General features: G+C 49.5%; 1 protein-coding gene across 3 annotated transcripts in view; it reads left to right on the top strand.

Moving 5' to 3' along the window:
- The window catches only part of Igsf9b (immunoglobulin superfamily, member 9B), a 115,458-nt gene that overhangs the window by 45,778 nt on the left and 54,881 nt on the right, over positions 1–14,799 (top strand). The window contains exon 1 of one of the 3 annotated variants that reach the window (XM_005378583.2): positions 14,539–14,766. The exons of the other annotated variants lie outside the window; for them this stretch is intronic. Coding sequence (XP_005378640.1) covers positions 14,703–14,766 — 64 coding nt within the window. The 5' untranslated portion in view covers positions 14,539–14,702. Of the gene's footprint in view, positions 1–14,538; positions 14,767–14,799 lie in introns of those variants that run through there. 3 annotated transcript variants of the gene reach the window in all.

Genomic DNA, 14,799 nt, shown 5'->3' with positions numbered 1-14,799 from the left:
GAGCCTGTGGCCCCATTCTGCCTTCCCTTTCCTCCGTACTTGGGTTGCCATACTTGTGCTGGATGGAAGTGGGCTGGTTAGTGGCTGTCACCTGAGTTGGCATCTGTAAGGCTCACCCACTTCCAGCTGTTCGGGGCCACAGGTGCAGAAGTAGTCCCAAGCTCCTCTGAAGGCAGAGGTGTAGACAGCACCCAGCTGAGTTACAATGGGCTCTGCCTGGTGGAGAAGTGACTGGGTATTTCCCTGACATCCCAAAGAGATCAGAAGGCAAAGCATATCCCAGAAGAGGGAGTACCAAGGTCTCCCACAAATGGCAGGGGAGCTTCTGCTTACAGGTGTGGAACAGGGTTCTGGGTTCTTCTCACTGCTGAGTGACAGGCAGTGTGTGCTCCTGTGCATGGCATGGTGGGTAGCTGGAGAGGAGTGCAGGTGTGATGGAATCCTGCTCACTACTTGGCCAGACTTGCTTTCTGTTGCTCCAAAAAAGGCCTCTTCGTCTAATCAATGGCATGTGTCTGTGCCCCTAAGGATGAGTGCTCACATGTGCTTTTGGGCTACATGTGTGTGGGCAGACTCGAGGGTATTCCTGTGCATACTGAACTGTATGTGTGTCTGCATGTGAGTAGCTGTGTGTGGCCTGTACATTTTGTGCACACACTGGTCTGTATGCTTCTTGGGCAGGGGAATGAATTTGTGGTGTGTTTGTGCCTTCACACCCTCTCATTTGTGCATGCACATGCAAGGTTTGGGAGGGCAAGTCTCTCTGCTGGGCTTTGCTGTGGGCCGACGGCTTCCTAGAGGTGAGTTTGGATTTGTCCTCCTGCTCCAGGTCTATGGCATTGATCCAGCAGGAGTTAGGAATCCACTGTAATTTGGTTGGAGGGCCTGGCGCCAGAGTGTGTAAAGAGTAACTAGAGAGAGAGAGAGGCTGATGCAGAGGCTGGGATCACTGCCCTGGACAGGCTGGTGGCCTCTGAGAAGATGGGGCATTGGAGGGTAGACTCACTTCTGCAGATCAGGGGACGCTTTCTTGAGTGTGTGACCTTGGGCCCACAGTCCTGTCCCCTACTGGGCTTAGGATGAGCTCTGAGAAGAAGGGTGTGCCGGGACTGAGACTGAGCCTCTTGCTGTTCTTGCCCTTGATGGTCTGAAGTGGGAGCAACATCTCTGACAGACATCACCTTTCACTCTCACACGTAGAATGTGGATACTGTAGCCATGAATTCGGGGGGAAGGATATGATGACAACTCTTTAAAACCCATGCTGTCTGAGCTTCAGCAAGACTTCTCCACAGCATTTCCAGCCCCTCTAACCTAGTTGAGGCTCCTTAAAACTCTCATTCCTTGGGATTGAGAGAAGCGATCGTATCTTTCTTAGGCAGTGTGTGTGAGTGCGTGTGTGTGTGGGGGGGGGAGTAGATTAAATTGGGGAGAGATGGTAGGAGGCAAAAAAGGAGCAAGAGCAAAATAGGAGTTTGGAGTGCCTGGGTGCCTTCACTGCACTGCGGATGGTGATAGATTCACAGGCACTGCCATTAAATGCCTGAGATCATTTTGCCAGCTTGAGGCACATAATAAAAAGACACTGCCTTAATGGAGTCATCAGCAAGGAGGGCAAAGAAGGGGAGCCAGCCCGGTGAAGGGAAAGCCAGAATAAGATTCTGGAAGGAAATGGATTGGGAAAAAAGTAGGAGGTAGGGGGGTGAGGAGTTTGAATAAAGATGCTTCATCTCAGGCCAATGACAATTCAGTTCTGCATGGTAGACATCTGTTACAGCTTGTGTCTTGGCACAGTCCCCCAACCTCACGCACTCATAGGTGGGGCTTTTCAGAGCTGGATGGATGTAGGGTGTATGATGTTGGGACTAAGAGTGTGATGCTGGCTTAAGGGTGCCCCAACTTGGGTGTGGGTAGCCCCACTCAAGAGGTGGTTAGTCTGGAAAGGATAAAATGGACAGAAACAACAGTAACAGGCCTGTTACTGTTTCTGCTTGCTTGCTGCTGCTGCTTTGCTGCTTCACTGCTTTTCTGCTTCTGCCCACCATGAACTGTTTCTCCCCTGTGATGGTATCTTGCCCTTCTGTGATGTCACCCTGCCTTGGAGCCAGACACAAGCCATAAGAGATGAGTCAGGCTGGAGACCAAGCAGAGTGTCCAAAGTTCTCCTGTTCCCTAAGAAACTTGTAGAAATTTCCTGGTCTCTGTGTTCTAGTCTTCATAATAGCAGATAGATCCTCCAATCCATTGAGGCCTCTTAGCCTAGTTATACTTTTGAGACCTGCCTTAGGAGCACTGTGTGTTCCAATAGCACTAGCCCCAGAGTAGTGATTCTCAACTGTGTCACAAAAGCAGGTGACATGTTCCACACAGAGAATGTGGCTGAGGAGTATGATGGGAAGTACAGAGGGGCAAAGAGATGGTTGAGACCATGGTTATAATTCAGAGGAGGATTTCAAGATGACTTGAAGTTATGTTAATTTTCTACAAAGCAGCTTGGCCAAAGCAGTTTGGCTTTCAAATTAGTAATGGGCTGACTAAAGAAAGAGGGCAACACCATGCAGGGCTATGCAGCTGTTTATGTCCTTCAGCCTTCCCTCTACCCACTTCTCTCTTCTCGCTCTGATGTGCTGATCCCAGATGGGACCCATTCCCATCCTGTTTCCTGTGTTTATTGCAATTCTCAGTCCTTGTGCAATTACTCATCCGTGAGCCAGGCTGTGATGCATAACAATATACCCTCTCATTTGTATACTGCTTTGCAGTCTTCAAAGAACTTTATCCCTGTGGTGTCATTCGATGCACATGAATACCATGCGGTAGGCAGTCAGAGTTGTGACTGACAACACAGATTTTGGAGGTGGCTGTTTGGGTTCCAGCCCTGTCTCTGCCCCTGCCTCAGATCTTATCTAGACTGCTTTCGTTTATTCTATAAAATAAGAGTAACAGATCATTCCTCTTAATGTCATGAAGATTCAATGATTTACTTTTTGGTATGTGCTTATAATAGGGTCAGGCATAAGGGAAACTCAAAATGTGTTAATGCTACTATTGTGATTATTCTGGGTTGGTAGAAGGGGCACAGAGACTCAGATGGAGTGAGTTTCAGCACTAAGCTCTGGCAGGGTTGGGGCTGGCATCCAGCTCTCCTGGCTCACAGCCCTGTGACAGGGATGGGAATCAGAGCTGTTGCTACCTCTATTTCAAGTCTGTCATGAGCTGGGCACAAGGCTGGCTGCTTTATGACCTTCTGGCCTCCTCACAACAGCCCTGAGACTTTGGCATTTTTTGCTCCCTATTTATAAAACTCTCACATCAAAGGGATTGGAACTTGATTGTATCTGACTCCGGTTGCTTTTCTGAAGGCATATACACTGCTCCCCCGACCTGCATCTCAGACCAGCAGGGGCTTCCGGCCCCTGCTGCGGAGGCGCTGTCCGCAGTGCTGAGGAACGTAGAGAGGCCGAGGGGGAAGCTTATAGAAGACTGCTCTGCTCTGTTGTCCCTTCTCTGCTCTCCTTAGACAGAACAGAGGGGCTCTGATTTCATATGCCTCATCTTTGTCCCCAGAGACTCAGAAAGTGGGGTGTATGGAGGACAGTCATGTCTGTGCTCCTACCCTCCCTTTCCCCCCTCCTGGAAGTAGAAGGGCACGAGAATTTACAGATGTAGTGCAGAATGTGTGAGAGTGCACACGTGTGTGTGTGTGTGTGTGCGTGCGTGCGCGCATGCTGAGTGGTGTTTATTTTTGCCACATCTATACATATTCTCATGGCTCCCTATGGGGTTGCATGTATGTGCGAAAGTGTGTGGGTGGGCAGGTCTGTGTGTGGCAGCACAGCACCTGTCTGCGTGGGTGGTGTGAGCATGTATGCGTGTGTCCCTGGAGGGTGTGTGGAGGGACTGTGTAGAAGGAGGCTAACAACTGTGGTCTGCATGGTGCTGCGGGGTGGTGGTTGTGAAGAATTCTAATTTTCTCAGCTTCCTCTTTATGTGCTTCCTGAGTTGCAGTGCATGAAGCAGTACACACAGACACATGCATGCACACACATCCTCTGTTTTTCTCTCTCACACACATACACCTGCTGTGTAATGCCTTTTCACTCCTACTTCACCCATATCTCCTGACACACAAATAACTCCCAAGAGGTAGTGCAGCACTCTAATGGGTTTGCAAACACTGACACATGTGCGCAGAAAGCATGAGCACACTCTCATACCCACACTCAGCCCACAGATACCACCCATGTCTTCCTCTTTTTGGGCCCAAGCCTTTTATGCTTTCTGCTCTCCCTGGGAGTGGTTGGCGATGGCTTGGGTTCTTGGTGGACCCATTTACAGGGTGTAGTCCTGGCACATCACCACCTGTGTGACTGTAACTCTTCTGGAAATGTAGCTCTGTCCTTTAAACCAATCTGTTTACAAGTGGCACCTGCTGGCGCCACCTGCTGGCTGTTCCCTAGCATCTGCAGCAGGGGCAAGGTAGGAAGCCGGGTACCAGGGAGACCAGAATCACATGAAGGCACTGGACACTGGGCTGTATGTAAGCATAAAGAAGGTGGGAGTCACATGGACAAACATCCTGGTGACAAGGTTTAGGTAAGAAGAGAAAATATTCTAGGGATACACAACGAAGCAGGGAGTCCTGATGTGGAAACACACACAATCCCATGTGCACACGAACTGCACTTCAGTGGCTGACAGCCTCGTGGTGCACAAGGATTGACACACACTGACCCACAGAGCAACTGCAGAGGGTGTTGACTTTGTAGATAACATGTCTGAATACGTGCACCAGAGCACCCTGCACTGATGTGTGTATCTTTCCACACCTACATCTCCTGACACAAAAGTAACTCCCCAGAGGTAGTGCAGCACTCTAGTGGGTGTGCAGACACTGACACATGTGCACAGAAAGCATGAGCACACAAAGCATGAGTGCACTTTCATACCCACACTCAGCCCACACAGAAGTTACCCATGGTGTGAACCTGTGGCATGCGTGCTGCAGCTGGCTGCTTATTATCGTTGAAGTCTCCAAAACGTTCTCCATCACTACATCATACACAGGTAATTTGCATACGTGTGTCCCTCCAGTGGGTGTGTGTGATGTCTTGCTGTTGCTGCTGTGTGTGTGTGTGTGTTTGTGTTTGTGGGAAGATGTGGGTCTCAGTTGTATTAACACATCATATGGTAAAAGCCTTGGCATTTCTGATTATGCCAAACCCTTCAACCTAGACACCAGGCCCTGAGAAAGTGTCAGCATTTTCTCCCACACTGTAAGCTGCTGATTCCCCCTTCTAAGGGAATCTTCAGTTGAGACTCAATCACCTTCCTCTCTCTTCCTTTCTGACCTTCTCTAAATGCCTGTGATTTATGATATAGAGCTTGACTCTGGATTTTCATGTGCAGGGATTTCCAGCTGCTGCCATCTTAGGGTCTGGGGGCAGCTGAGCCAGCCCCTGATGCCCTTTTCATCTACCAAGAGGGGCCTGCTTGCCTGGTGGATGAATGGTGAAGCATCTACCCTGGCCCCCACCCCAGCCCATGCTTGTTTGCAGGGCTCATGCCTCAGGGAACCTCCACAAAGAGACAGCAGCTGAGGCCAGAGAAAGACCCCTTCTCCCCACAGCAAATGCTCTTTTCAGACCAGCCTCCCTCATGCTGGAATGTCGCAGAGGCTGCTTGGTGCCCCTCAATTAACCTTGGGAAGCTGCCAGGGGAGTAGCCTCATAACAGCCTGCCCTCCCAGTCCCTCTTCTCTCCACATTCCTCCTTCTATCAGCTCATTGTCCTGGATTCCCCATGAGACTCTCTTTTCAGAGCCTCAATTGGCCTCCTCCTACAACCCCCAGGCTTTCCTGGCAGCTGTGCCCACCCCCAAGTCCACAGGCTTTTGCTTTTCCAAGTTGATTTCCTAGAAAGGGATTGTGTGATATTGTGTGTGTGTGTGTGTGTGTGTGTGTGTGTGTGTGTGTGTGCAAGAGAGACAGGGAGAGAGAGACAGAGAAAGGGAAGGAGACAGAGAGACACAGAGAGACAGAGACAGAGACAGAGACTGAGAGAGGATGCCTAGGCTCCAAATGCTCTGAACCTGGGATTCTAGGAAGACTCCTTTCCCAAGTAGGTCCCATACCTGAGAATGTATCCCTCACACCCCACCCTCAGGAGCTCATCTCCTTATACACATTCAAATCTTGCCCACAGCTGGCCTTCCAGGTAGGGTGATCCTGTCTGCTGTCTCATGTCCCTTCTTTTCTAACCAACCAGAAACAGACTCTGGGGTGCAGGCAGGCTTAGAGGTTCAGCTCCATCCTCTTAATGTTCATCAGGACCATGGCAGACCCACCCTACAGGGCACATAGAGGCTACACTGCACAGTTCTGGGTACACAGAACCCTGGAAGTCCACTGTAAACTGGCTCTGAACAAACCCATAGCTTGCTTGAGTCTTCTGAATGACCCTGTTGTCTATTAACCATGAACACTGTGAAGGCAGAACCACATCTATGCTGCTTGTTTCACACATAGTAGAGTGCTGGGGTCACTGTGGGCACTTGATACATACTCGGGGGTGCAGGCTACTGTTGAGATGGCTGGGTATTTACAAAGTCCCCAGTAGGAACTTGGGTGGTTACATAGATCACTGAAGGGGACACTGCTGTGGGGTGAGGCAGGAATGGGACTCAGGTCTTCTGACTCTGAGGCCAAGAATCTCTCCTTGGACTGTGTTTGCTCGTGTCCAAGCACCATGGAAACTTGTTGCTGTGGTACCCTCTGTCATGGATGTTTTCCAGGAATAAATCCAGTTCTGTCTCTAGGCTGTCTGTACCACTCTGAAGTCTCCAAAGGGGAAGAACAGGAGAACGGGAAGGTGAGAACAGAGGGCTGGGCAATCAGGGTGGGGACAAGGGGCAGATGAACACATAGGAGGGTGCCGAGGTCGGGTTGATGAAGCAACAGAAGGAGGAATGGAGGCTGATTCCACCTCTGACCTCTGGTCCTGTCCAGTGTCCAGCCCCTCCCTTCCTGCCTCTCGCACCTGGCGCAGTGATGTTCATGCCAAGCCTCCGGGGAGGAGAGGGGGCAGTGGTAAGCAGATGCATTTGGCATCTCCTGGCACTCCCACACAAGGCCCTTTTGTGTGGTGTTGAGAGCTAAGTGTGGAGGGGTCCGGGAATGGGAGGTCTGGGGTCGTCTTGGTGCCAGAAATAGACGCCTCACACTCTCCAGCTGTGGCTCCAGTGCCTTCTCCCCCACCTCCAGCCTGTCCATCCACCTGTGGGTCCAAAGCAGAAGCAGGGTTCTTCCTCACACACTGCAGAGGTCTCTTTCAACTTCCCAGCTTCCATCTCTGGGTCCTGTTTTGCTGAGGCTGAGAGAGATGCTTTCTCCTTAGTCTTTCCTTAGGGTCAGACTCAGTTATCACCACCCTCCATTAACCTGCTCTCACCTGCACTATCCTGTTTGTCTGCTCCTCCTTCTCTCCTTTCCCAGCTGATCATCCTCATCTCCCCTAACACAGTTTCTGTTCTAACCCCGGAAGGCTCTCCTTCATGTTGCAAACTTATCACTGCCTCTGTCCACTCACTTGCTGCCAGCCCTTCCTGAATGTCCAGCTGAGCAGGCACAGGGATGCACAGCACACTGCCTCCTGCCCTTGGTGGGTCTCCTTTGCTGCAGTCTCTTGCTTTCTCTGCCCTTTTTTCCTTTTTATGGAGGACTGAGCTCAGCCTTACGCATCTGTACCATCACCACCTTCTTAAACTTCTACTCACACTCAAGTCTGGGTGCCTTGTTTTGTCCTCCAAGGGTTCCTGTATTGAAACTGGTCACGAAGGTGGCAGTGTGAAGTGGGGCCTGGCAGGAGGTGCTGAGTTCAGTGAGGAGCTGCTCTTGGGAGGCCTGAGGCTTCTCCCGTGACTCCTGCGCTATGACAAGAGTGAGTTTTGAGTGAGCCCAAACTCTCCACTGCTCTCTGGCTTCCTGTCTTGCAATCTGATCTTTCACTCCCACCGTGATGTCACCTGTTATTAGGCCATCACCAGAATACAAACCAAGGGAGCCACCTGACTTTGGACTGTCATCCACAAAGCTGGTGAGCTGAATAAACCTCTTTCCTTTGCTTCAGATATTCCATTATAGCAGGCCCACTGTCTCTCTTGAGGGTCCATGCCAGTAGAGTTTAGAACATATTGTTTGTATGGTTAGCCTCATCTTTCTACCTTGATGCAGATGCTCAACTCCCACATGGCAGAGACAGTGGCTCGTCACTGTGGTGCCCTTCACAGTGCCTCACCTGGCACAGTCTGATCTCTGACAGTTGGTCAGTGGCTACTTGCCTATGGGGAATTCCTCTTTCTGGTGCCTGCCTGGCTTTGGTCCTTGGTCTCTGCATTGCCATTTTCTAGCATGACTTGATGCCTGGCTGACTTCACATCAACGATGTCAGACTTTTGAGTCCATCAGAAAGTGCTTCTGGGGATGATTCCATGCCTTGTTAGAATCCCTGGTCATGCAATCCTTTGAGATAAAAAAAATCAGATCTCATTTTACTGGGGCCGTCTTCGCTAGAGAAATTGCCCATAAGAATGTTCCAAACGAAAAAGAATGACTCAGACCCATAGGTCTGCTAGGGCCAGAGCCCAGGGATCCAGGGCAGATCTTAGCTATAGGTGGTTTTTTTTGGACCTTTTCATACCATGGTGTATTGGTGATGGCCACCGCTACCCACCCATGCCACAACCTCACTACTGGGTCTTTAGCCATGGGCGGGCATAGGCATATATGATACTCAGATAGGCCACAGGAGGCCTGAGAATCACAGTTTCCATGATTCAGCCCTTGGAGAGGTGAGGAGTTGTTGAAGAGGGATGATAGCATGCTCCTGGGGTTGGGAGCAGGTCACAGGGGCCCATGAGCTGCTGAGATCTGTAGGATAAGTTTCATGCTGAGCTGCGAACCTCCTGTCTCCTTCCTAGATGAAGTCATGAATCCACAAACACATTCTCTGAGGTTATTCAGAGATGGCCTGGAAGACCAAGAGGAAAGAGGAGAAAGGTTGATGTATCTGAGGGCGCTATCTATCTGGTCTTCAAATAAACTTACCCCAAGTTATAGATTTACTTTCTGCCTTGGGTAAGGACTTATTTCTTTTGCAGCCAGAAAAAAATTGAATACAGTTTGGCTAACATTGCAGGAACCGGCTTCTTAGTCAAGTAATTTCCACATTTCCACAAACATATCTTTAAAATTTCTGACTCTGGGTTCAGGATGGGAGAATTCTGCTCTTGATGTGTACATGGTCATATCTGGGCACAACCACGCAGGGGTGGGAAAGGTCACCTGGGCCCACTGGCAGGTTGCTCTATCTGCCTATATATGCACAGACTGGCAGCACCACAGTGAGGTAATTGCAGGCTCCTAGCCCTTCATGATGGATAGGGCTCTGGTAGACCCTCTTCCAGGGCTTGTGGACCTATCTAGATGAGATGCGATAAAGTGACTCAGCAGCATTCAGAGCAGGTATCTTGTGTCAGGAAGGATTGTACTAGTCTTTTGGTCAGTACCACTACTTAGTCGCGATGTGAGCTTCAGTGGCAACTGTGACTGAGTAGGAGAACTCTGGATAGTATGGGAAATTTGAACATAGTGATGTCTGAGTTTTAAGAAGAACAAGTCTTCAGGAACTTTTTTGGGGGCTTGGGATATTGCTAAGAGGTAAGGTACACTTGCATAGCAATCCTCAATATTGCAAAAAAAACCCTTTTATTCTTAAAAGAGGGAAAGGTAGACTGTTATAACAGCTACTGGGGTCCACAAAAGTGATTTATCTCCAGAGACCACCTGTCCTACACACAAATAGCAAATGGGTGAGAAGGAAGCCAAGCAAGATGCTGGAAAGTTCTGCTTACATTTTGAGCCTTATAATATAAAACGGTTTGAGAACTTTGAAGGGTTTACTTCACAAATGGGCCAGTCTTTTACAAAGGTCAGAGACACATCCCTGGGATTTGAGATTGACGGCAGATTGAATTAAAGTGGGAAAATCCTCAGATCTACATACTGTATGGCAAACCTTTTAGTGATGGTTAATTTTAAATGTCAACTTGACTAACGGGTTAAAGAGTATCCAGATAATGGGTGAAACCCTTGGGGTGTCTGAGAGGGTGTTTCCAGAAGAGATGATCATTCAAACCAGTGAACTGAGTCAAAAATATCCACTCTCACCAGTGTGGGTAGGTATCATCCAACAGGTTTGAGGACCAAGATAGAATGAAAGGTAGAAAGATGAATTTGCTCTCTTCTGGAGCTGGACATTATTTTCTCCTGGCTTTCACACAACAGAACTTGGGTGTTGAGGTCTTTGGACTCAGACTCAGCACATCACTAGCTTTTCGGGTTGTACAACTTTTAGATGGCATATTGTTGGACTCCTTAGCCTCCATAATTGCATATGCCAACTCTCATATTCCCATAGTGAATCTCTCATATATCTCTCTCTCTTTCTCTCTATCTCTTTCTCTCTCTCCACCCTATTGGCTCTGTTCCTCAGGTGAATTCTCACTAAAAAACCCTTTTCATTATAGACATTTCGTCTAGAATCCATTTTTTTTCTTGAACTTGGAAGACTGTTTTCATGCAAATTGTATTATTCCAGAGAAGACTGCAACACTACCTCCCATCCACAAGCACTTCTTCCAAAGTGACAAGGACACTGCTCTATGGAGTGGTGGGGATCTACCTCCTCTCATTTTAGTTAAGGCAGGTTTTGACATCTGTGGAGTGATATGGTGTATCTTTGAAGGCTGGGACAGAAAGATAATATGTCTTCCACCTAACCTATTCTATTTTGGGATGCCAGCCTTGGAGCTCAGCCACCATGCTGTGAGGAAGCCCAAGCAACCTGTGGAGTAGTCCACATGAGGATTAAATACAGCCATGGGCTGACAAGCCTAGCTAAAGGTCAGCAGAGCTTGCTGGCCACAATGTAAGAGAGCCATCTCAAAAGCAGAACTTCCATGTGCCAGTGGAGCTGACACCATGTAGAGAAGACACTATCTGACCCGACCAACCCCTGCCCAAACTGCAGGTTCATAAGCAAAAAATTGACTTGTTATTTTAAGACACTACATCATTTTGGGCTGGGTTTTTATATGGGAAGCTAGCTGATATAGTTCCTTTATTATACAGAAATGAAATATACTCTTTTGCACTTACTTTGGGCAAATTCCTTTGATTTAGAGCTTCTTATTTTCCTCAGAAGAAGCTGTCCTAACAGCCATCCTACCCTAGATTCTAGAAGGGGGTCTGCAGGCACCAAGGAAGATAAGAGATGGTGAGCAAGGTATAGTTTTTGAGTCATGCTTGTTCACTGTGAAGAGGGAGTGACAGTCTCATTTTCTGCACCTGCACCTCTCATCACTCACCTTTTTACCTGTCCTCCGAGGGCCGTGGACATGTGTGGGTAGATGGCTAGCTGTGATTTAGCATAGAATAACAGATAAGCTTGGAATTCCATATTTCCAAATGTAAACACTACTGTGAGGTTAACAGAAGATGACAGGCATTCCCAGACATATAGCATTCCTAGATAGATCTGTGTACTATTAGGGGCACTGAGGACTAACCAGGTACACCTAGGAGCTGCTCATGGGATTGGTTCATCCTCCTCTCTCCTGTTCCTCTTGGACAGCTGGGATCCATGATGCCATTGAATTCCCAGCTGGATGTCCATGCCAAGCAGGGGCTGCCATCTGTCCTGGATCCATAGTGCAGCTGTATGTCAAGAAGGAAAGATTTGACTGATCTTGTTCCCTCCTGTCAGCTGATGCAGTACTTGTCTTGAGCTGATCTGAAACTTAGCTGACAGACATTTGATATTAATGACGATGATCTTGAGCTCTCTCTGTGTCTGTTTTCTTCCCTTTCCTCCCTACTGTCACTTCCCTGTTCCTCTCCTCCACTAGTAGAGCTATCCAGAGGAATTCTCCTCTTTAGGTAGTTTCTTTGATCTCCTTCCCAATCCAAGTCATGCTTTAAGCTATATGTAGTTTTTCTTTCCAATCTGACAAATAGCTTTAATTTCTCAGCAGAAACCAGCATCTTGAATAGGACAAAGTGAGCAGTGAAGCAAATATGACTGAGATGGATGATGAGAGTGACTCTATCCTTTTTGTCAGCCTGCAGGCCACTCATAGAAAGATTCTCTGCCCAGATGCTTCCCACTCCTCTGCCTGTCATATCTCAAAAAGAGGAGGGCCTTGGACTAGCCCTATGGAGACCAGCATTTCCCTTTAGGCCACCTTAGCTGATTAGACATTTTGGAAGGGAAAGAATTCTTTTGTCAGTTGTATTAGGTATCTTTTTGTTATTATAACAAAATACCTGAAATAGGTTACTTCATAAAGAAAAGAAGTTTATTTAGCACACAGTTTTGTAGGTTCCAGTGTATGGTACCTATAGTTTTAGTGAGGTCCCCATGGCAGATGACAGTGGAGAAATATGTGTTGGGAAAGGCAGTTACATCTCAAACCAGGAAAGAGAGGGAGGGAGGGGGGAGCGGGGGAGACAGAGAGAGAGACAGAGAGAGACAGAGACAGACAGACAGACAGAGAAAGGCTGAGATCAGGCCTGTTCCTCTTGTGACAAATCCTCTCAGGACAACTACCAAGGGACCTCATAAGAATCACTTTCTGAGAGGAGGCCCTTCCAATCTAAGGATCCCTCAGCAGGACTTACCAACTAGGTTCCTCCATTCCTCCATCTCCCAATATTGCCATGCAGCAATGAAGCCTCCAATCACATAACCCTTTGGGAAGATCCAGTTAAACCATGCCCATTCCATAGCACCAGCTTTGCAAATGGATTCCAATAAGGACCCGAGGGGGGAGCTCAGAGGGAGAGGTGGAGTTTTTGTTCTGGAACATGCGGCCTAGGAACATGTATGTCAACAAGGTCTAGAGATTCTAGCTCATTTCGTAGCTCTAAGAAAGGCATCTTGGCCCACAAAGAGAAAGAAAAGTAATGGCCCCTGGGAAAGAGGTCTTCGGAGTGACCCATCACAAGTGTTTTTTTTGAGTGCATGGGTAGGGTTAGGTAGGAAGTTATTCAAGAGCTCTGTTTCTCCAGATTATACTCAGATGCTAACACTTCACAGTGAGTCCCAGTTTCCAGCAGGGGTCCCAGTTTCCCCCTTCTGGCTGGCAGTGAGCTACCTTTCAGGCTGCAGGGAGGGCTGCTCATCATTCTTGCTTCTTGTTCTTGTAGGGAGCTTTATGTCCTAGAGCCAGGGCTCTGTGGCTCGTGGATGCCTTGAAGGATGGAATTCCTGAGCCCACCTTCACTGCCTGTCAGCCTTCCTTTCTAGGCCACCAGACTATCTTGGGGAGCTGTGCGGCTTTCACTCTTTGAAAGAATAAATGTATTCCCTCAGAACACTGGTGTGAGGTGATTGTAGTAATGTTTCCACGGCACTCATCTATTCCTTCTGCAAATACAACTGTTTTCCGTGGGAGCGATGTGGAGGGGTCAGGGCAGGGAGACTGGGAAACGTGCAGGCCGTCCAGCGTCCTTACCTATCTTCCTCTGTGGGAATAAGAAGTCTGGGTCTCCTCCACCCCAGACTCCTAAATTGCTCACCCCGTTCACCTTGGCTTCATGCAGCTCGGATGGGGCCAGACCGAATGAGGTGAGGAGGAAAGGCATCCTGTGCAGGAGAAAGCAGGGTTCATTCAGGAGGGGGAAAACTTTTACAGCTCGAAGTTGGGATTTAGTAATGATGAGCAACGCTGACCCGCACTGGGGGAGGCAGTGTGCTGCACATGTGTTCCAGAGGGGTCCATGACACGCTGCAGCTGAGCTAATGACTCACTCCGAATCCTAGCGACTTTTAGAGGTCATTTTAGTCATCCCCTGCCTTCGGGCTGGATGGGACCTAAGCATCGTGCTTGGTGGAGGTGGTATGCCATTCAGGGGGACAGTGTGCAGGCGCGGGTGGGGGAGGGGAGGCTCGCGTGACCTCTTTGAAGAGCTCTCCAGCGAAGGACGTTGCCCAGCTTTCCCAGCCTGCCCGCTCCGGGTTTCCCCATCACTGAATCAGTGTGATCCTCCGGGAACTGCTTTTTGCAGGATGAAAACCGGATGTTGGGTTCCCTGGGTGGGCGGGGGCTCCATAACCTCAGATCTGGCAGGGGTAATTGAGACTCCTAAGGTCCCGTTAGCCAGTCCTAGAAGCTATAATTTCTTTCACCATAAACTTGCCATGCAGTGTGAACAGAGAACAGAACAGAGCGAAGACGCTACAACGCCTTCTCCCCAGCAATGCGCATGATTCTGCGGCTCTGCGCTCGCCACTCTTCAACGCACCTTGAAATGGGCTCGCCTCCTTCTCACCAGGACGGGCAGGCCGGCAAGCCAATCGACGCCCAGGTTTTTGAGCGGCTCCCAATGGGTGGGCGGCAGGGGCGGGCCCAATGCTAGCCTTCGCAGCGGACCTGGCTGAGCGCTGGCTCCGCTAGTAGTGCAGGTGCAGCTGCGCCGGGCCGGAGGCTGCGCCGAGGAGCGGCCGGGAGGGATGGGGAGCGGGCCGCCGGGGCTTCTCGGGGACCGGCGCGGGGCGTAGCGGCGCGGGCGCGCGGGCGAGGCGTGCGGGCGCTGGAGCACTTCGCGATAGGATGAGGCTCCGGGCTGGCGCGCGGTAGTACTATGATTTGGTATGTGGCCACTTTGATAGCAAGTGTGATCAGCACCCGAGGGCTCGCGGCTCAAGGTGAGTTGAAGTGCAGCGCCCCTCCGCCGCGCT

The sequence above is a fragment of the Chinchilla lanigera genome, unplaced genomic scaffold (genome assembly GCF_000276665.1).
Source record: "Chinchilla lanigera isolate Chin_1 unplaced genomic scaffold, ChiLan1.0 scaffold00011, whole genome shotgun sequence".
Taxonomy (NCBI): Eukaryota; Metazoa; Chordata; class Mammalia; order Rodentia; family Chinchillidae; genus Chinchilla; species Chinchilla lanigera.
Note: the sequence above shows the minus strand (reverse complement) of the source record. Positions and strands in the feature narration are given on the sequence as shown.